This window comes from Lepidothrix coronata, unplaced genomic scaffold, assembly GCF_001604755.1.
Source record: "Lepidothrix coronata isolate B3197 unplaced genomic scaffold, Lepidothrix_coronata-1.0 Scaffold184, whole genome shotgun sequence".
NCBI lineage: Eukaryota > Metazoa > Chordata > Aves > Passeriformes > Pipridae > Lepidothrix > Lepidothrix coronata.
Window position 1 is genome coordinate 963,141 of NW_016690364.1, and position 22,898 is coordinate 986,038.

At 36.1% G+C, this 22,898-nt stretch overlaps 1 protein-coding gene across 3 annotated transcripts in view; it reads right to left on the bottom strand.

The window, feature by feature from the left end:
• ABI3BP (ABI family member 3 binding protein) overlaps positions 1-22,898 on the bottom strand; it is a 142,415-nt gene that overhangs the window by 110,633 nt on the left and 8,884 nt on the right. For all 3 annotated transcript variants that reach the window (XM_017830841.1, XM_017830843.1, XM_017830842.1), the window contains exons 2-3: positions 8,409-8,588; positions 1,036-1,101 (exon numbers count right to left, since the gene is read on the bottom strand). In XM_017830841.1, coding sequence (XP_017686330.1) covers positions 1,036-1,101; positions 8,409-8,588 — 246 coding nt within the window. The remainder of the gene's footprint in view (positions 1-1,035; positions 1,102-8,408; positions 8,589-22,898) is intronic.

The window sequence follows — 22,898 nt, forward strand, 5'->3', positions numbered from 1 at the left end:
TATAGATAATTGATACTTTCCGCAGTGTTCTTCATCAAGAGTAATATAAAACCTACAAAAGTTCTTCTGCCTTTAACTGTAGGTAAAATCAGTGTCAGCATCTGCATCTGGGGAATTTTTCTCTTTTAACTATCTACTATATTGAAAATGTACAGCTTTTGCATGATCCTTCACTTTAGCTTTGCTCTGAATGAAGGAGCACAACTCTTGTGTGGAGGACGAACTTTATTTAAAGAAAGTTTAAAAGCTAAAAGGTGAAAATGAACAAATGATCGAGACAAACTATTCTAAACCTGTGGTTTATAGACTGCTATAAACCTAAGGAGAGCCTCTGGTGTTCGGAAGATGATTAATTAAGGGAAATTGATATATTATTTGCATCACATTACATACTTCAAAAATCTAAAGGATCTGTACCTCCTCAAAATGTACAGGTGACAACGCATTCCCTGAAAGTTTGTAAGCCACTGATCTAACGGTGCTATTTCTCACTGTTGTGATACAGACCCAATTAACTTTCTTCTCATGCCTTTTCAATCCTGTTATGAGGGTAGACTGTAGATACAAAAATTAATTATGACCAAATAGTGCATTGGGCATTTTTTGTTTTTGTGGTTTTTGATATATATATATGTATATATATGTTGCATCTGAAAGGTAAATCACTTTCCAAAATCTTTCCAGACATACTGTTTTATGTCTGCACAAAACCAAGTAGAAATTAATCCCAAGCAGTTAGCAGGAACTAGAAAAACAATCATATAAAGATCTGAGAATAGTTTGAGTTGGAAGTGACCTTTAAAGGCCCTTTTGAAAAGGTCCTTTTAAAAGTCCAAGCCCCCTGCAATGAGCAGGGACATCTACAACTGGATCAGATTTCTCACAGCCTGACCTTGAGTGTTTCCAGGGATGGGGCATCAGTTTATTTTTGCAACAGTCCAGTGATCCTGAGAGTCATCTCCATATTAAAGTTACATAAAAGATCCTGTCTTCTTTTAAATAATTCAAGAAAAAAATGCAGTAATGCTAAAATACCTGAACAAGATTTCTTGTTTGAAACACGTGCTGGTCTTACTGAAACCAAATACCGTGGCTCTGCATCTGTAAATGAAGACAAATGCAATTAGTACAGATGTACTATTTATTTGAAACAGGGATTAATATATTAACCTATAATTAACAAGAAAAAGTCAAATATTCAGTGAATGCTTGACACATTATCCAATCTTTGTGATCTTTAGCCATGTGTTCATTAAGATCTATGGAGTTTAAAATAATAAATGATTTGATTAAAACAATTTTTAGATGGTGAATTTAATTTGGGAGATTCCTCTTCAGAAATAAGATTTTCCCTTACTCTTAAAATCAGATATCAGAGATTTCTGCCCTTCTTAACTACTTAAAGCCAAGCTCTATTCTCATCGAACTGCAACATGAGAGAAGTCCTTATAGGAGCTTCCATGGGCAGAATTTGGCTCACCATATACCAATCAAAATTATATTCGCTATACTTCCTATAAAAAAGCATTGATCTATATAAAATTCTTATTCTACTTTAGATACATTTATCTAGATCTGTATCTATACATGACAGACTGAATTTCCTGCATATTTCAGTGTAACCGACTGCTTGAATTCTACCAGTTAAACAAAACCACTAAGAAATCATTCAATTTTCTCTTACACCCAGATTTCTGTAAAGAGAGAAAAAAGAAAAGCAGTACTGAAAAAAACAGAAGCTTTCTGCGCTACTGAAAAGCCTATGTGGGTAAAAACACTCTAACTTCACTGATTCTGTGCATCTAAATCACTGGATGCCCATACTATGGGTGAATTTTAATTGTTTAATTACCATTTTTTAATGGTTTCAACCACACCCAGTAACTAAGATAAACATTGAAAACAGCTGCTCCAGGCAGTGTGGACAAAAGAATTAGTCAAAAAAAGCGCATCGCCAAAGTACAAATACATCTTCATCTACAGAAAAATGTTCTGGAATCTGTGTAATCATATGGATACTTTTTGTATTGAGACCTAAAACTTGAAATAAGTGACATTTTAAAATATTTTGATTTCTCTGCACTTTAATCCCAGTTTCCTCCTGTGCATCCATGACCACTTGTTATGCTGTTATGACTCTCACAAGTATTCAACAAAATTAGTTTCAAGCATCACCTTGAAAGCTTGTGAACTACAAAGTCGGTCTTCAAAGCTCTAAAAAATTACAGTTTGTTCAGCAAAATTTCCAAAAATTGTGAAAGAAAGTTATCCAAATGGTTTGGAACAGTTAGTTTTGCTCTGCTCCATAACTGGAAAAATTAATTCTGGCTGAAATCTGATATGACCTGTGTAGCAACATTGATATAGATTAACTGCTAAACAAAACGTGGTAATAAACAAAGACAGAAAATGTCTTTCTGTACATCTCAAAGATACAAAACCTGGAATTTTTTGTAAATCATTAGTTCTAACAGGTGTTTTTGTTCTGTAACAAAGTGCTCTCTGTGGAAATATTTTTTGTTATGTGCTGCTCATTAAGCTTTTTTTTTTGGTGGATTTAACAAATGTTGTCTTGATAAAAAATAAAACATATCCCTATTTTGTAGACAAATGGCTCTTCTGACTGTAATACCATCTATAAAAGGAAGTATTTAGGAAAATGGACTAAGACTAGATGTTGAGAGAGTGCTGCTATAGAACAGGCAGGTTTCAAAAGTACCACTTGTCCAGTTGAGAATCACTGAATTTAAGAAATATTGTGATCCTAGTAACTGAAATCAGAATTTGAAAGTATTAAACAAGTACATTCAATAACTGGGATGCAACATTAAATTCTCTTCTGAACTTAACTAAAAGTATATCTTAATTTAGAAATATGATTCAATGATTCCTGAGCAGAACCACACACATTGCCAGATAGATGCTAAGAGTACAGCAATTATAGTTTAAGTTAAATTCATTGGTCTGATGCACAGTATTAAACCATTATGCATGGACTGGAGAACATATGCCTTGAAGTGCTTTTATTCTAGGCAAATATATGTTCTATATCCAAGGTATCTGAAATCAAGAAATGCAGACACCTTCTTTAATATCATGTAATAAGCCCTGATTCAGGTTTAGCAATGGGAGTTCTTTCTTAGTCTTCCACTGCAATTTAACATTTCTTTTAATAACTTCAGAGGTTTCGCACTGATTCAGTCCTCTTGCTGAGAAATATATGTGTCAGTTATCATCACAACCAGGAAATCATCTGATGCTACTATGACTCAATTAATTTTCAGCGCCTTAAAACATTGCCTCACTCATATATTAAACTCTATCAAGCTGCAAGAACTATTTTATAATAATTTGTGTTCTTTTATGATGTCTATATACACATAATCCACTCTACAGATTCATGCCTATAAGGAGGAACCTTGGGGAGAAGTGAGCAAGACATGAAAAGAAAAAGAAAATGCTGTGAAATACCAAAACCTAAATAAAACCATAATTTAGTTTGTACTAGTTCATCTTAATGCTTAAGAGATAAATTGCTGAAATAAGAGGTAGATAGCAAAAGGTAGCAAAATATCTGGACACAAATGCACAAATCCAACATCTGCCTCCAGAAATCATTTCAACATTAATCAGTATACAACAGAGACATATATGACACAGATACAAGATACAGATTTGTCTGTCTCTCATCCAGAGCCTCACAAATGAAGGATCCCTACAGAACAATGAAAACTTTAACAAGTTCAGCTTGAAATACATTTCCAAATTTCCTATGAAAATCTTAGCGGCTCCTTGATTCCTAACTCATTCTTAGAAGGCTGCTACTATAAGATTAACTTAATAAGTTTACTTTTTTGAACCTATTATTCTCTGGCCCCTTTATTAAAGCTAGAATGACAAATATCTTGGCTAAGAGCTCCTTTCAGATCAGAAATAATGTCCAAAAAGTGACCACCTTCAATTCTTCAGCCACAAAGGACTATAGGAAAATGCCTGGATGTACCAGGGAAGTGCTGGCCAACAAATCCAAGCCTAATTCTTAGTGATATAGTTCCCCAAACGTGGGCTGTTTCGACCATTCAGTTCAGAGGCACCAATACATCAGTAAAACTGCTCTTTCAAGTTTAAACGTCCACAGCAGAATAAAGCAATGCCAGATTGAAACAAAGCACAGCACTCCTGCAGGCACAGACATCTAACCTAATGATTTCTGAAGCAGAAGAGAAAAATAGTAACATACCTAAGACATCATTATTGTAAAGCAATAGTATTTGTATCTATAGCGTTCAACACACACAGTAGAGACATGCATATGTGTTCAGTACACATTCTTACAGCTTTGCCTCTCAGTTCTCAAAAGTATTAGACAGAAATGTTCGGTCATCTTGTTTTAGCTTTTAAACATCAAGACTACTACAGCTTGATGAACTGTCACCTGTTAGATGAAATAGTTTTCCTAACTTCTTCAGTTTCTCAGATTTCTTTTCATCCAGACAGTCCAAAAGACATGCACAATACAGGTACACCCACAATTTCTCACAGAAGAAATATTTCAAAGACTGCAAAGTTTCACAAAAGCAAACCAGCACGCTGGAGTAATTGTAAAAGAAAAAACTGACTGAGATTCAGTTATATTAATTAATAAAATTACTAAGAGAAAAAAGCTTTTATTATCCACCTTAACAGCTTATGAAGACAACCATAATTGCACAAAAATACATGCCACTTATGAAATCAGACTTGTATAGGAGAACACTTACTTCCATGTCCCGTGAGCTAGGCTATCAAATCAGTGGCAGCAGGCATTTAATGTGCACTACACAATGCTAGCAAATTTTGGTTTTGTTCAAGCATACTATTCAGTTCAGGGTTCTGCCAATACAGAAATGCAGTTGGAAGCAAAACAACATAAGAATGAACTGACTGATGAAGTCAGAATAAATTCTAAAATAAAATGTTACAAACATATCATTAGAATTCATAGGCCAGTGAATTCAGAAATCAAAACAAAGTATTTTTTAGCTTCAGGCTGCAATTCCTTAATTTGCATTTAGGGATTGCTAAAGATTTACTACAAAGGCAAAGGCCAAAGGTGGAGAAAGGGGAGTATTGAAAGCATTGCAGTGTATCATGCATGGGAAAAGACAGAGAAGTGGGACAAAGAGGCTGGCATGAATGAACCTGCTTCTGGTCAATCCACTTGTTTAGATGCACGGGCAGCTGCTGACCTCCTCCAGATCCTCCATTCCTCTAGGGTCAACTAACATTAACAATGAGAATCTGTTTTTTTGGGAAGTTGTCAGGAAGCAACATAATGCTGAATTAATTTTCACATGATTTGGCATCTTGGAAATCATGTAGCTAATATATCTGCACTTTTCTGGTAATTGGTCAGATACAAAAAACTGCACACTAAGATCTTTCAGCTAAGGACTGCTCTAACACAGATTCCTGAATTATACTTTTTAAAATATATTCAAAGGGGTACTAGAATTTTGCCCTATATACATATAGGCAAAATTCACATGCCACTTATTATGGTTGTTATAAAGCAGAATTACCAGTACATTCTCCTCTTACACTGTAAAATCTTGTTTAAAAAAGCAAAAGCAAAAGCACTGCCCAACCCTAAGCTGGTTTTTAGAAACTGAAAGGGAAATTGATTTTGTTCACTCTGTTAAGTAATTACTGTTCATTCTTACAAAATTTCACTGTCTCCACCCAATTTTTTGGGTTACTTCAACAGTATCAGCTATCTCTAGAAGGCTGACTTGTAGCCTTCCTAGCCAAGCTAGAACAAACTAACACAAATTTCTCAGGTAAATACTCTTTCTTTATGAGTCAGGCAGACTGAACGAATTTAGATAAAGGTCTAAGTCAAGCCCAAAACTTTTGGATGAGTCTCTTCACCTTTTCATTAGTCTAGCTGAATTTACATTTGGATATCTCTTGACACTGTCTGAATAGCTTCCATGACCAATAATAATATTGTTTACTGTGATGTAAGCTCATCAAGTACACTCAAAAACACATTTGGTATCCTGATAAAAACACAAACTTCTTTGAAACAAACTTTGATGTTGCCTCATCATTATCATTTACCCTTCAGTTGTGATTCAAATTAACCTATCTACCAATGCATGAAGCTGCTCAAGAGTTTGTTGCCAGCCAGTATCAATTCATTAAAAGTTCAGGAAACCAAACAGAATCCTTTTCTCTTTGTACATTCCCTCTGCAGGCAGATCCCAATTCAAGGATAATGTTGCACAATTGCTGGCTTGTTTACTATATAACTGGCAAAAGAAAAACAAATATTTTAAGGTAAAAACCATTGCAGTGAGGTGCTGAATATTTTAATGGATGAAATGCAGGTGGATGTCACACTCTCTACAAAACCATATAGCTCTCTTGAAAACCCTAGGAAATATCATGTTCTTATTAATTTCTTTCAAAATATATGCACCTATACACACACAAATTCGTAAATTAATAAATCTTCTGACTTCAAGTCTTTTGTTAACAGAATCATAAGAGGTGTGTGACCCAGCAGAAAACCTGAGAATAAATTTCATCTTAATCAAAAGTGACTGAGTGGGAAATATGGAACTCATGGGCTTTAGAAATATGTATTATTGTGTATACATACTGTGTCATCTATTAAAGAAAAAAAGTTAATCCTTGCTTCATCACCCATATTCCAGTTCCAACTGAGGACAATTATTCCAAAGAGAATATGCTGCTCCGTTAACAAAACCAGGGATGGAGAGCTAAATCAAGGAAATGTCTCTAAGGCATTTCTTTCTGCTCTGTAGACCTATACTCTTTGTTTGAAAGGACAAGTTATCATTTTCTTACAGATTGTATGCATTGTGGGGTATCTCATCTTCTGTGTTCATTGTTTCAAGATTGTGAGTGCTTAATGATAAGCTTTAATGACTATGCATGCGGCTGGTGCTCTGATGTGCTGTAGAGCTAAAGAAAGGTGCCTACAGTTTCCAGGTATTAGCTATTAACGTTAAGGTTACGAAATCCCGAAATCCCTTAAGTTCCAGGTGACTCTGAGCTTTCTGTTTTCAGTTTCGTAAAACATTCGATATTAGAGCTGCTATTAAATAGTCAGTGCTTATGATGTTACATTCAGTCCTTTTTCCTCTTTCCAAAGATCTCAGAGAACCTGAAAAATATTAATCCTCACTAGTCCTGCAATACGGTTACACAGGTACTATTATGCCTAATACATACATATATGTATATATATGTACATATATATATATGTATATATATATGTATATATATATATTTCCGTATACTACAGAAAATCCTGTACATCATTCTTAGTGAACTGATTCAAAAGCTACATATGGGATAAATCAGATTAGACAGACACAGTTTAAGCGATGGTTATGAAGTCAAACACTGGACTGGTGAGAGAATTACAGAGAGATTCCAGGAGTAACAACTCATGAAAAGGAAAGTCAACCTTTGCAACAGTGATCTAATCAAAGTATCTAATAACTTAATTATTCTGTGTCTAGCATCTTATTTTTTTTCGTATTTTATTCTGCAGTTTTCAGCCTGGAGCAGACACCTTCAATGGCCTTAACTGACCTCATCAAAAAGATGGCAATTATTACTTCTGTGCTTACGTGTCCTTATTTCCCCCTTGTTTGACACCATGATCACCAGCATTACAATGATGGGACTAATCCAGATTCATTTCAGGCTAGAAAATCTTAGAGAAAGCAACAGGAAAACCCTTAGAGATTAAACAGATTTCTCAAAAGGTCAAATCCTGGTATGTCAATTTTTTAACTATTTATTCTTTCTCCCTGTTCCAGGCAACAGAATATAATGTTCTTGACATGGTTTAATCTCTTCCATGAAAAAACTCATGGAATTCCATCAGTAACTTCTGACATTGAAGCTACAGGTTATTCTATAACATGTAGAACTAGAGTAGATCCCTGTCAGAAAAGACATAATTTTGATACAAATGTTTCTGTCAAAGGGAATCAACCATGCAGTTCTCAAGACTGTTTTACTACTTCTTGCATTATATGTTAAAAACTTGCATATCTCCCTTGTATTCTACTTTGCAACTACAACTTTAAGCAAACCATCCCATTCGATCTGTGATGTGGTCAGTTTAGTACAGTCTCTTAGTACAACGAAAATCCTCAAAATAAATATCATTAGCAAACTTTTCCAAACAACAAAAAATATTTTTTCTCCTTGAAGGATCTACTTTCACCTGAAATTCTTCAAGGCAACCTTAAACAAACACAAAGGAACCTGAGTAACAACCCAATAAAAACAAAATTTAAGAAACCCAAAAATACATATTATCCTCACTCTTCCTATAATTCATGCATAGTTCCCACAAAGCATGTAGAGAAAATATGTCTTACCAAGTTCTGTTACATAGTTTTTTCCTTCTGAAGGTAAAGGAATGTACTGATTAGAAAAGAAGTTGCTTCCATAACCCAGGACAAAACCTTCTAGTTTGGTGTTTTGACTTGGTCGGAGATATCTCATGCAAACGGTGTCATCTGTTGCATTGATCTGAACCTTCAGACTCTGCCTTTTCACTGGGGAAAGAGTGAAAAAGAGGAGATCAAAATGTGTTATCTGCAATCATATATTCAGTAATGGAATATGACAATATAACAATATAAGGCTGTTTCATTTGCTAGTAGCAAGTGACTGAACAATTTCTTAAAGGTGAAGTTTCCTGGAAACCCAGTGTATTTAAAAAAGTAAACTATCAGTCATGGAAAATTGTGTTTGCCAACATGACTGTTTTTCTACTAGTTTAGCATTATCATTAGCAGTAATACCTACAATTGTAGTAGTAAAAAAGTGCATGAAGTAACTGGTAAAAATGTAAGTATTTTTTCCTTTAAATGAGAGAGTATAGTAGCATTAACCATCTATAGGACCCATTGGTGAAAAATTACAAGTTTTTCTTTTGTTTTGTTTTGTTTTGTTTTTAGTAGAAAATATGAAGTTTTAACATTAAGTTAATCAGTTAATCACACTGCAGAATTAATGTAGAGGATAAATAGTAACTAGATTCAAATAAAACTGCTATGACTTTTTTTTTTTTATTATTATGTTGGGCTGGAAATGTAATTTTCTATTTGGAATTACACCAGGACACCTAACTAACATATATGCTTTACTCAAAATTACAGTCACTTGTTTTAAACATTCAGTTTTATTCTTTCCAGGGGAACAGCACACAGCACATAAAGTAAGAAACATCTTGTATATCCATCTAAAAAAATTTGACTTGTAGCAACATGGAATGACTTCACAACAGAATAACTATCTTTTTCAGCTATAAGTTGGTGTTTTGTCTTCTTCTTGGTGTGGTGAGGCAGGATTGGCTTTTCTTTCCTCGGTTCGTACAATTTTAATATTCCCTTGTCACTGTTAAGCCTATCATATTTCCAGAACTGTTGAATTGTTGGCTTTTCCCCAAACTTATGACACCAGCACTAGACTAGTACACTTTGGGTTATTATTTCTCTTCTCATTCTCAAAATGTAGATTTTTAATCCCAACAGATTTTCAGGCATCTGTCCAATCATAAGGGCTGAAATTAACTTATCAGAAAAAAACAGAACTTTGCAGAAAATCATTTTACTTCAGGAGCTAAATCCTGAAGTAATGTTATATATGAGATATATGATATATCATGGAATGACAGGGTAGAGTGATCCTAAACTAACTCTTTCTTTCTTTCTCTTTCTTCTTTCTTTTTCTTTCTTTCTCTCTCTCTTTCTTTCTTTTTCTCCCTCTTTTTAATTTCTTTCCTTTCTTTCTTTTCTTTTTCTCTCTTCTTTCTTTTTTTTCTTTCCCTTCATTCCTTTCCTCCCTTCCTCCCTCTAACTCCCTTCCTTTCTTCCTTTTACTCTCTCTCTCTCAGTAATTGCAGACTGATATTCAAAATTTCTCTAAACAAGTATATATATCACCCCAATCTACCTTCAATTTTTAGAGAAATTTTAATGACTAGAGTTGCCAAGAGGTCAAAATCCCCAATTCGTGAAGATGATTTAGGAGGTGATTTGAGCATCTGCAGTTGTCTGCACACAGAATGTAAAGCCTTAAGCCAAACACTTTATGCCTCTTCCCTTTATAGAAAGAAGCATGCAAGTAAAACTGATGGAAAACATGTGCCTCCCTTCCTTTATCTAAAGACTCATCAAATAAAAGCATTCAGCCAGGAAACCATCACAATTTTCCAAAGGCAACTCTGCCAGGTTCCAGAAGACTGCAAGGCCTCTAGAAAACTCAGTTCTGTGACATTTTCAGCTGTACAATACCATCACAGGGAAAAGAGTGGCAGTTGCTTCCTTATCTAAATGACATCCTAACTTGTTTTATTTTCAGTACACAAAACTGCTGCGGGTGTGCAAGTCTGAATATCAACAAAGCTCCAAACAGCAGAAACCAGGAAGAAAAGCTAACAGACTTCAAACTCCTCTAATGAGCTTCATAAAGACACTTAGTAAAAAGTGGCAACATAGTTTAGGATTATTACCTCTGACTGACAGTAAGCTACACGTGTTTTAATTTATGTAGTCTGCAAAACTCTAACTTTGGAGATCTAAGCATAAAAGAAAGGATGGCCTCCTGGTCTCTACCAAGTATTCATATCTAAGAACAAAGACTTACAGTACTCAATTAAAATATGGTAATTTGATTACTGTATTAAAGTTCTTAATCAGTCTCAAAATTGTGTTTAAAAAAATTAGTAAAGATCTATTTTAATTATAAATTTACAGTAGTTTCAACCCTCTTTTTTTTACACACAGTTATATCTATGTATCTCTCAGTCATACTTTACATCAATTTGAAGACCTAATCCTAATTTAAGATTGAATTCAACTGGGTTGGATTCCAATTTGACAAATACCATGCTTTATTCATAAACAGTCAATTATAGTGACAAGTGGTCTTGGTTTGATTTAACCCTTAGAACTCTCAGTGAGGTTTCTAAAACTAGAAAGTCTAAATGGGATCCCAAAACAGCAATAGCTTTGAGATAGGATCCTTTAGATCTTTTCTGTATAGCTAGCATATCAAAACCACCAAGAGAGCTTTTAAACTTGAGCCAGTTCTAGCAGAAAATAAACAGGAATAATATATTTTGAAAAACAGAGAATAAGGCAGAACAGAATGAAAGGAGATGAACTTAAAATTTTAAAAAATAAATCTTTGTCCTCACCACCCTATCTTGACAGGGCAGGTCCTTTTCCCTTAGTTCACTTTTAAGTATAGTATCCTTTCAGTGATGGCCTGGATGGCAACGCACACTGCAGAGTCCCCATAGCAGTTAGGAAAAAATCACTTAATCATAAAATCACATGGATTGGAAAAGACCTTTAAGATTGAGTCCAATCCAAACCTAGCACTTTCAAGTCTGCCACTAAACCAGATCCCCAGGTGTCATATCTGTATGCCTTTTAATACCTCCATGGATGGTGACTCAACCCCTTCCCTGGGCAGTCTATTCCAATGACTGGTAACCTTTTTGGTGAAGATATTTTTCTTAACATCCAATTTAAACCTCCCCTGGCACAACTTGAGTCCATTTCCCTTTGTCCTATCACTTGTTACTTGGGAGAAGAGACAGACCACTGCCTCACTACATCCTCCTTTCTGGTAGTTGTAGAGAGCAAAAAGGTTTGCCCTAAGCCTCCTTTTTCCCAGGCTAAACAATTCCAGCTTGCTCAGCCTCTCCTCATGAAACTTGTGCTCCAGACCCTTCACCAGCTTTGTGGCCCTTCTCTTGACACACTTTAGCATCTCTATGTCTTTCTTGCACTGAGGGGCCCAAAACTTAACATAGGATTTGAAGTGTAGCCTCACTGGTACTGAGTACAGGGGAATGATCACTTCACTGGACCTGCTGACCACAAAATTTCTGATCCAAGCCAGGATGTCATTGGCCTTCTTGGCCATCTGGGGACAGCTCATGTCCAGCAGGCTGTTGACCAGCATCCCCAGGTCCTTTTCCACCAAGCAGCTTTGTATTGTTATGACTCAAGTGCAGGGCACAGCATTTGGCCTTGATGAAGGTACACAACTTCCACAGCCTTTCCCTCATCCAGGAATTGAGTCACCTCGTCATAAGAGGAGATGAAGTTAGTCAAGCAGAACCTGACCTTCGCAAACCCTTGTTGACTGGGCCGAAAACCCTGGTTATCCTGTACATGCTGCATGATGGCACGCAAGATAATCTGCTCCACGACCTTCCCCTGCCCAGGAGGTCAGTCCTGTAGTTCCCCAGATTCTCCTTCCAGCCCTTCTTGTAGATGGGCATCACATTTGCTAACTTCCAGTCAACTGAGATCTCCCCAGTTTGTCAGGACTGCTGGTAAAGGACTGAAAGTGGCTCAGTGAGTACCCCTGCCAGCTCCCTCAGCACCCTTGGGTAGATCCCATCCAGCCCCATAGACTTGTGCATGTCTAAGTGATGTAACATGTCACTAACCATTTCCCCTTGGTTTAGGAGAGCTTCATTATGTTCCCCATTCCTGACTTCCAGTTTAGGGAACTGGGTACCCCAAGAACTATGAAAAAGTAAGGCAAAGAAGGCCCTGAGTACTTCAGCCTTTTCCTCAGCCTCTGTCGCTCTGTTTCCCCCTGCATGCAGTAAAGAATGAAGATAATAATTCTTTTCCTTCTTGGAGATCTAGCTACAGGGTCTGCTCCATGCTTTTCTTAACTATCTTCTACCCCTTCTGTAAGCTTCTTGCTTCTATTCCTTCCCTCCTCACAGCAGAAGTCCCCCTAGCAGGGACGGCCCAGTCGATCTCAGCAAGAGCACTCTTCTCCCCTTCTTCTTGATGGCCTGGCCCAAAGAGCAGTAAAGAGCAAGGCAGACAAAACTTCTTCACTTTTATTTAGCTGCATGTTTTTAAGGGAAAATAACTGTGCTAAAGCAAAAATACAGATACCACACTTCGTATGACTAAACCACATTCCTGTTCATGGGCTCTGTGGATTCCAGAATCAGTGAAAACAAGGGATGAATTTGCAACTGGTAAAACAATAACTGGCCAGTTTCTGGAAGTGTATGAACAGAAGTGGAGCAGCCTAGAGCAGGGAGAGCTCAATCCTATGTGCTGCACAGACACTGCCAGTCTAGTCAAGAGAGGGCCAGCCAGAAGCAGTACAGATATAAAGGACTTCATATCAATTAACTTGGTAAATGGGGACTGCTCTCAGGAACATATCAGCACTTGCATTGATCTCACAGCATTTTGAACAACTAACAGGAAAAGCATTCTCCTTCTGAGTAATATGTCTGTCTTAGCCACCACTCAGATAAACATCCATTAAATACGATTGAATGGACAAAGGAAGTCAGAGGAACTTGAAAGTTATGATACTATGATAAGAATGTCTTTGATTTTGAGAAAATAACTTTGTCATATTATGATATCAGAATACCTTTTTCCCCCACATCTTCTTGAAGAAAGAGTTGAATGATAAACTAGATACCTTCTAATTCCATTCATTTGTATCAGCCTTTGGCATGTGTTACTGAAACTCTGGTCTTAAATACTTGCATTTGTAGCATAATTCTTTTACACTGAGGACATCTCCAAATGGAATATTCTGGGACCTATAGCTACCTCTGTAAAACACTCTTTCCCTCTGCGTTTGCCAGCAGAAATTCCACACTGATTGGCAAGTGTTCTCTTCAACAAAAGTTAGTTGACTGCCAAAATCAGCAGGAGAAACTGTGCAAAGCATATCTGAAGTAAAAGCACTATGTTAAGTGCATCAAACTGCTGGCAGTTCTAGAATCACTCTAAGGAAAGGACTCTTTGCCTGTAACTGTTAAAGACAGCTTGATGAATCAGCTGCATCATAAAGGAACCAGCCACCAACAACTCTTCAGAAAGAAGAAAATAGCTACAACTAGTCTGAGGAATCCAGCTGGGAGCACCATAGTTTGGCTAGTTGGAATGTATAGGCAACAAGAGCCAAAAGCAAATAAATATTGAAACTTAAAAAAAATTAACTCTAAGTTACCTAATTGAAATTTGCTTCTTTAAAACGTGAGAGCAGCTACAGAAATTAATATGCAAAACATACAGTTGGACAATTGCTGTTCAAGCTTTGGACCTACCATGGATTATGTCAACTATCTTCTTTTCTCTTATCACGACTTTAATTAATCATGGAATAGTAAAGGAAGAGGGGGAAGACTTCCTAAGCTACCATCTCTTATTCCTACCAACTAGCTACAAGACAAACAAAGAAGTCCAATTTTCAATTTCTACTTTCACAACAAAAGTTCAGTCAAAACCTAATGATTTAGGTCTAACATCCCCCTAGGAAATCACCATTGCAAAGCAGGCTATGAAGGCCAAATAGTATCTACTAAGAATAGAATATAATTCTTTGCTATTTAATAACTGGAGAAAAGTAAGGAGATACACAGAAGTAGTTCATTGGGCTAGTTGCATTAAAGGAGCATCTGTTCAGTAAGTGGGGACAATGGTTTTTCCAACCTATAAAAGCAAATAAAACCATGACTTTGCTTCCCAAAAGGAAAAAAAGAACAAAAGAATTTTGTTTCATTAACAAAGACTTAAAGCCTTTGAAATTTGGTGCTCTATGGCCCACTATTGTTATGTTATTGTTAGTAGCAATAGACGTAAAGTGAGTTAAAATTGTCAGGTGGTTTAATATTCCTGTTTCAAGGAACACAAGGGAACACGGGTGATGGGATGACTGGAACAAGAATTAACTGGCTCTTTTTTGTTTCGACCCGAACTCCAAAATATATCCTGGCCTTGTCAAATGGAGTCTCTTCAGCTGAAGAACAGTCTGTTTCTTTCTTCAGCTTGAGAAAGTATGTCAGCAGCTGGCTGATAGATTATTAACTAGTAGTTAACACATTTAAAACTTCAAGAATGAAATACAAATTAAATAAAGTCACCATTTTTTGTTTTGAAATTTTTTCATTTTGAAATAAATTCATCTTGGCATCTTACATTTTGAACTCTGTTTCATGGAAGGCTCAGCAAAAGCAACACTGGGATGAGACGTTACTTTCACTCATACTGTCAGTCGACTGCTGCGCTTTAAGTGTGTACAGTCTCTTGTGATCAAATACAGCCCTATTTTTTTTTTATCCATGGAGTGACAATCCTTGAACTCTGTCCTACAAAACTAGAGGGTGAATACAGCTGTATTGTATTACAGCAAATTTGGCTTTTTTGCCAGAATTCCTTTGGCCTTACATTGAGTTTGTTTTTCACCGTTTCAAAGATTTTAGAGGGCATAAAGGCGAGACCCAGCACTGACTCCCAGAGTGCTAGACAAATGAAGCGTACCTTATGAAAATATATTAACACCATCTATTTGTAAGCACCACCTCACTTGTTCAAATCACTCACAGCAGTGTTTTGACTTTTCCAAATCTGGTGCCACAGTACCACCAGGCAAGATTTCAATGATAATCTAACACTGTGTAACTTTTATTTTCTTCTATTTTACATTTTTGTATTTATTTTGGCTTCAAAACATGGAGAAATATTGGTTGTTTGGCTCAAAACCAAATACAGCTTAAAATGGGAAACATTTAAAAATAGTTCTGTTTCTATGTAGTAGGATAAACAAGGCACACTTCTAAGACAGCCACAGAATTATGGAATAATTTAGGATGGAAGGGACTTCTTTAAGTCATCTAGTTCAACCCCCTGCTCAAAGCAGACCTCATCAGACCAGGTAGCTCAAGGCTACATCCAGCTGAGTCTTGTCCAAGGACATAGATTCCATAACATCTCTGGGATAACCTGTCCCAGTATTTAGTATACTTGTGTTAAAAAAAAAAAAAAATCCTAATGTCTAACTGGAATTTCCCATCTTTCGATTTGTGCCCAGTGCCTGCTATCATATTACTGTGCACTTCTGCAGAAAATCTGTATCCTCTTTGTATCCTCTGGTCAGGTAGCTGTGGACAATGTTAGATCATGTTCCTCATCACAGATTAAATAAAATACGAACTCTCTTAGCTACAAAATTCCCATTAATTAATACTCTCAGTAATGAAAATAGGTGCCATATAAAAAAGGCAACAAAGAATACTTAATTAAGGGAGGGTGAGCTAAAAGCATTGCATATGGTTTTGTCATTTGCAAGGGAAGTTCCTCAAATAAATATTTTTTTCTAAGTGTTATTACGCCTACACTCTGTATATAACTCTAATATTATTTCAAATAATGCTATTTTTTTCACCTAAATGACACTGTTGAATACACAAATGGTAGATTTTCCCTGTTTTGAATATAGTACTTGATAGATTGGATTAATAAAGCTTGTTATTTTAAGGCATATTATGAAGGAGGATATTTATTATAAGTAAAAACTAGTAATTGATTCCATCTTATTAAAGTTGTGAAGTTGGCATCTCTTTTCAACTCCCAGTGTAACTGAGAGAGTAGCTGTGACAGCGGTAAGAAGAACCTATCCTATAACTAGCAGTAATTTGAAAGAGAAGAAAAGACATCACCTAAGAAAGACCCAGACAACATAAATTCCATCTAACTTCTGATGTCTAGTACGAGTTGGATGCCTCTGAGGAGAACCTGTGTGTTATAGAAGAAGCCACCTTATGTCGACCAACAGAAAATACAGAATTTCAATCAAGTCTCACTGGGAAATACACTAGAACAAGCTGTAGCAAGCTAAATTCAAGGCCACAATAGAAAATTAAAAAAAAAAAAAATCTTACTTTCATATAACCCTCCACAGCTTCTCTTGACACTGAAAGAAACCTTTTCAGACAATACAGCCACAACACAAACACTTGGTCCATTTACTTCTTTTCAGAAATTACATTTAATAACCTAGAGTTGCCAGCTGAACTTTTTGCCATCAGTTGTCTCGTGCTACAAGAAGAGCCTCTTGGAATTCTACCTTTGCTACTTGCCCAGCTCAGAATAAAGATGCATTCAAGAGATTTTAAAATAAATTCCTTCTTGTCTACACTTTCAAAATACTTTTATTTCAAATATGGCACCCTTTTTAGGTGCATCAACATCCTTACCAGAATGTGCAGAGCAAATAAAATAGCATAAATTGTAGTTCCCCTCCACACTTTTTTCATATCTAGGGCAATTTTAGAAATTTAAATTATAATAGAAATTCACTACTAAAGGAGTAGAAGTATCTCAAATACCCAGAAGGGAAAACCCTCAATACTGGTGTTCAGCCGAAGGCAGTGACTCACTGAGACATCCATAGGAAGACATGTACTGTGAGGGCTCAGGATCAGTCCCTTCCCTTCCTGTGCCCTTTCTCACAGCACTCTTTCAAGATTACTGACACCTTTTCCTTTAGTTGCAATGCATATTTAGTTTTACTAATGCTAATCAGAAATATGCTGCTCTTAACTGATACAAATTAAAAAGATACTTCTCAGTGAAAATTGTTACAGCATTTGTATTACAAAGCTACACTGATTTGAAACTTTCTTTGCCAATTCCTCTCTAGTGATTACTACAGCTCAGAACTGAGTTAGTAAGCTTGTATGTCACTATTACTTTAGGATCGGTAAAGACGTAGTTATCAGCATCTCCAGTTTCCATGTGTCCACATAAATCAGCGTACCAAAAGAAATTCGTTACTCATATGCTGCCATCCCTTTCACTTGTTTTCAGGTCATTCAGGCACTTCTCTGAAGTTCTACTTCTATCTTTATCACTATCTCCCTCACAAGTCTCCTTAAACATGTTGGTTTAAAATTATTTGTTATTGGACTTGGTAGGGTAACTATACTTAGGGTGCAAAGCTGAAAAGAGCCTGGATTTGAACTCACGATCCCACTTCAGTCCAACCCCAATCCCAGCTTTCATTCTGCATCTCGTTTCCTATTATTTGTTAAAATAGCAAATAGAATTGAAAACAAGCAAGAAAACTGTTGTTTGAAAATAATCAAGCCTGCAACTCTGATGGAAAAGGGAACAGGAGTCAAACTTCCGAAAATCTCTTTGGAATGACTTCAAACAACCTGACCCTGGCTCCCCTTTGAGAAAATCTTAGGAAGTTCAGCTCCTTTATGTGCCAGGTCAGTAAACTCATCTGTGCTTAGAGGTAAAAATTTAGTTTAAATAAAATTCAACATTGAAATTCAACATTTTTGAAGGATAGGGAGAGAATAAAGCCTATGTATTATTTTCAATGCATAATGCTCTCTGAAACTCCTTCAAATTGAATAATTTTTGATAGATATTACTTTTCAAATCAACAGCACACAAACTTAAAAGGGCATTATTTGTCCAGAAAAAACTCCTTGTTAGTAAAACAACCTGAAACCCCTATTTCAGTTTAGACTGTGGATCACTTATTTGCAATAGGATAAAGTTTAATTTGGTTCTGATGTCGTTAAGTCCTCCAGGGCCTTGTTCCCCTGACCTTACTCTTAAAGCTAATTGTTTGTTGTTGTTTTTTCCAGACTGGCCTGGCATGTATTTTTCTGGGCTGATGTAACTTCACCTGGACAGAGCTGATGAGACAATGACTGTATCTTGCCCAGAAGAGCTGGTCTTTCCAATTCTGGCTCCTTCTCCTGTCCAATGAAACACGTCCAAGGCAACTCCACCCAGGCTGGGCTACAAAGAAAACTGTGTCCTGGCCAAAGAACCTGATGGATTCTGCATAAATGTGTTCAATAAAGGCATGCAGAAGACAGTGGTGAGCAAGAGGAGTCTCCCAAGTTTTCTAGGTCTGACTTTTGTAAGCCTTCAAAGAGCATCAGCCAATGCAGCCAACAAAAGACAAATGTGGTATGTGGACATGGATGCATATAAGGTAGTCATATTCTAGAGCTGATTAGTTGAATAAAACCATGGAATTTTTTTAACAACAGCTCCTCAATAGGGAGAGCTAAAAAAATACTAAGAACTTGAGGAGGTGAGGAATTCAGACGGTGTTGGTCTGGCTCTGCCCACAAATTATAAATAGATAAAGACCACAGACCTTAATGCAACAAGTTTCTTAAAAACACATTCATGGGCAGGCAGTGCATTATTACTGCCATTACCTATTCAATGACAGGCAGTGTTTAGCATCACCACTTCCTTAATCCACTTTTCATCTACAAATATCAGTGCATTTTTGAAGAACCAAAAATCAAAGGCATAATGAAAAACACTATCTGGAACTGCAACTGCATTTGTTTCTGTGAGAGGAGTGAAGATACCATACTTTACAATCCAGGATGTTAACATTCATAACATTCGTTACCATTCACAGAGGATCTGCCACATGGATTAATGTGTACCCAGATTTCAGTGAGGTACTAATATTGCAACAGCCATTTTGAAGTCTGTTCCTTACATGAGATCACTATCTATTACATCATAATAAATAATTTATTTTTTTGTTTCCCTGTGTGACTTACTCATTCTGTGGGTCTTTTGAAATACTTTGGGAGGAGTCAGATTTAGAAGAAGAATATGAAATAACTGATGGTAAGAAAGTATCATTTCTACTGCTTTAGAATCAGGCAGCTTTGAATGAATATTTTAAAAACCCAAGCAGTAATAAATTAATGTTTTCATGTTTATCTATATTCATAGAACAAAATATGTAATACTGAAATCCTCCTTCTGTGATGAGTATTACCTTACTTGCCATACTCCAAGCAATTGAAAGTCTTGAGCTCAGTATTCTGTAATGTTGGCTAGATGCTTTCATAGATAAGTTTGCTTTAACTCCTTCTCTGATTCAGCACATGGTTATTTTTTAAGGACAAAACTACTTAAAGATAGTAGTATTTAGACAGCTAGCAGACTCCACAAGCTATACTAACAGAATAAATTTGTAACCTGTTTGTCTAATCTCTTATCTAATAAGCCAATGCACAGAGCACTATAAAATATACTTGAAAAAAACCTGGGAAAAAAGCAAAGTCAATGACTAGAAGTACAGAGTATGTTTCCCAGGAAAAAAATTGGAATAAATAGGAATCATCTAGCTTAGAGAAAAAGTATGATATGAAGACAGTATTCAAATATATAAAACAAACAAACAAGGCCCTGAGGAAAAGCAGTATAAATAAGTTCTGCTCTGTATCTGTGTAGAGAAGAAGTGATAAACTGTAGCAAAGAAGATATCTGGAAAACTGACAAAGGCAGTGACACTCTGGAACAGACTGTGTAAGGAATAAGCACAAGGGGGTCCAAATGATTTCAGAAAGTCCATTTCACCCCTGTGTCTCTTCGTAGAAATCAATATTCTTTTACTTGAAGGCTACTGTTTTTCTCCTGTATCTCTAAGCATGCACCATAAAGCCTCAAGGAGGGCTACCAGCCTCAGTGCTATGCTTGAATTCCAATATCCTACTTCCTATCTCTATCATGTAAATAATGAAAATCCAATAAAGCATGATCTCTTCAGTATATAGATAAGCATAAGAGAACTGCCAGGGAGAAGCAAGATTAATTTGTCACATGAGAGTAGAAAAATATCTTGGTGCAATTGCTTGAGTAAGGGCAAGAAAGAGCATCCAGGAAGCTGCAAGCTGTTCAGCCTGACTAGAAACGGAACACCTACGCACATGACGAACAAGAAGGTGGTTCAGACCAGCCAGGACAAATTTACCAAGGCCAGGCTGTCTGACTAACCTTGCTGTCTTCTGTCATCTTACTACTGGCACTGCATACCAGGAGAAAAGTGTGAATCTAATTTACTTCAACTTTGACATAATTTCTACAGGTATTCTTCTTGTCAAACTGGAGAAATGCATGCTGGAGACATTACAGGGTAGATGGAAAACTTGGTTCAAAGAAGTGGTGGTTAAAAGTCCAAAGTCCTCTTTGATACTCGTTCTGGTTCTTTAGCAATATTCAGTATAATTCCTGATCTCATTTCAATGAGGGAGAAAGCTTTGTCCTTTGGGAAAGAACTTGGGTTGAGCAAAGTCCATAATGATCTGCTTTCAAACTGAAGGAAGAAAAACTAGATTGAGGCACCCATTCAGAAATAGTTAAAATTCTATTTCTAAATCCCCCATTACCCTCTGTACAGTTGAAACAGAAATCTTTAAAATAATATGCATTAAAAGATGGAAATGGAATGGGATTATTTTTTCTCTGAAGTCACAATGGTTTTCCACTCCCAGTGTCGCAACCATCATATGCACACACAAAGTATTTGACTTCTATGCTCAAAATAACACCCAAGAAACACAGGACTTCAAATAGTGCAAAGATGAATAACTCTGGATGGGCACTTGGCAGTGCTGGTTACAATATTCTGTGTGTCAATTTTGGAATAAATCCCCCACTCTTGAGATGCAGACAGCCAATAAAGCAATCAAATATCTGAAGCATACATAAGAATTCTTAGGTGTATAAGACATTATGTTGTGCTTTGAGAACTGCAATTTGGGCTTGTCAATGCATTCAAGTCTATCAGCAAAGCTCTTAGCTGGTTACTCTCTTTCAGTTTAGAAAGCTATAGACACAAATAAACAAACAAAATTTAAATTAAAGAAAATTGCTCTCTGTTTCCCAAAGAGCAGTCAAAATAAAGTGGTTTCACTTCTCTTCCTGATCTCCAGACTGAACACTCTCACACATGTCTATGACACTTGCTGGATACAGCCCAGTCCTATAAGGATTGATTCCAACTGCACATAGTTTTTCCAGCTGGAAAATGTATCTCATCTTGCACATTAAATGAGATGGGATCTCAAGGCTGATGACCTGTTTTCTTATTACAAAAAAAAAAAAAAAAAAGTACCAGATTAAGAAAAACGAGAGGTGATCCTTTTCATCTTCTATATTGTTCTGCATTCTGAGTTTGCTGAGATCAAAGGAAAGATTCTGCAATTCAAACATAGCTGAAGGAAGAAGCGACAGATTCCCAGTAAATCTTTAATTAAAAAAGTACTCATAAAATAAATATTTCATGATTTTAGAATATATTATCAAATTCAAAAATTTGACAGAAATTCTTTTTCAGCATTATGAACACCCTGTGAGCATGTGACTCATCTTACAAAAACTAAAATGTGAAGTAAATGGTTCTAAATCAATGGATTATAGAAAAGATGGAGAACAAATATAGTAAGTATACAGCAGGTAGAATAAAAGTTATGTGGATGATTAAGGGAGTACTAAGATAAGATAAGCACTTATTTTTGCTACTAAAAAAGTATTTCATCTTTTCTCCCTCCTATTTCCCTTCCTATCCAGGATACGGTAGACAAAATAGAGTTTATGTTCTCTGACTATACTTCCAAATTCTTTATTCATTACATCTATTACTCTATTTTCACTCCTTTTCCTTCTATCTACATAGATGAAAGAAAACAGCAGGAAGTAATCTCTATTTCCAACCCATCTATGTCCAAATTTACTTTTTTTTAATATAAATGTTCCAACGAGTGTTTTATTGAAAAAAATGCCAATAAAGGATACAATCAGCTACACAAAGGAAGGCTTATGATAATTTTGGAGTAGGTTAGGGGCATGTACCTCTATACACAAATCCATCAGCTAAGCAATCTTTGTATGTCTGACTTTGCATTTTTACTTGTACTTCACTCAGGCATGTATCCAGTTTCTCATGGAGAATTTACAGTATGTAGGAAATTATGTCTCTCTCATTACTGATCTTGTAACCCAGTGTGCAGTAGATTACATTAATTCCCAAGGAATGTTCTCTGACTTAAGAATATATTAAGTACATAAATATTGCTCCATGACTTCAGAGTTTTAAAACAAGATGGTCTTTCCTGTACCAGTTTTGTTTGACAACTGACAAGTGTTTTAATACTACAAAATAAATTACTGGAAAAAAAAATCTAGAAAGGGCAGGTCATGGTAAAAAATTATTCACAGTGCCTGAAGTTTCAA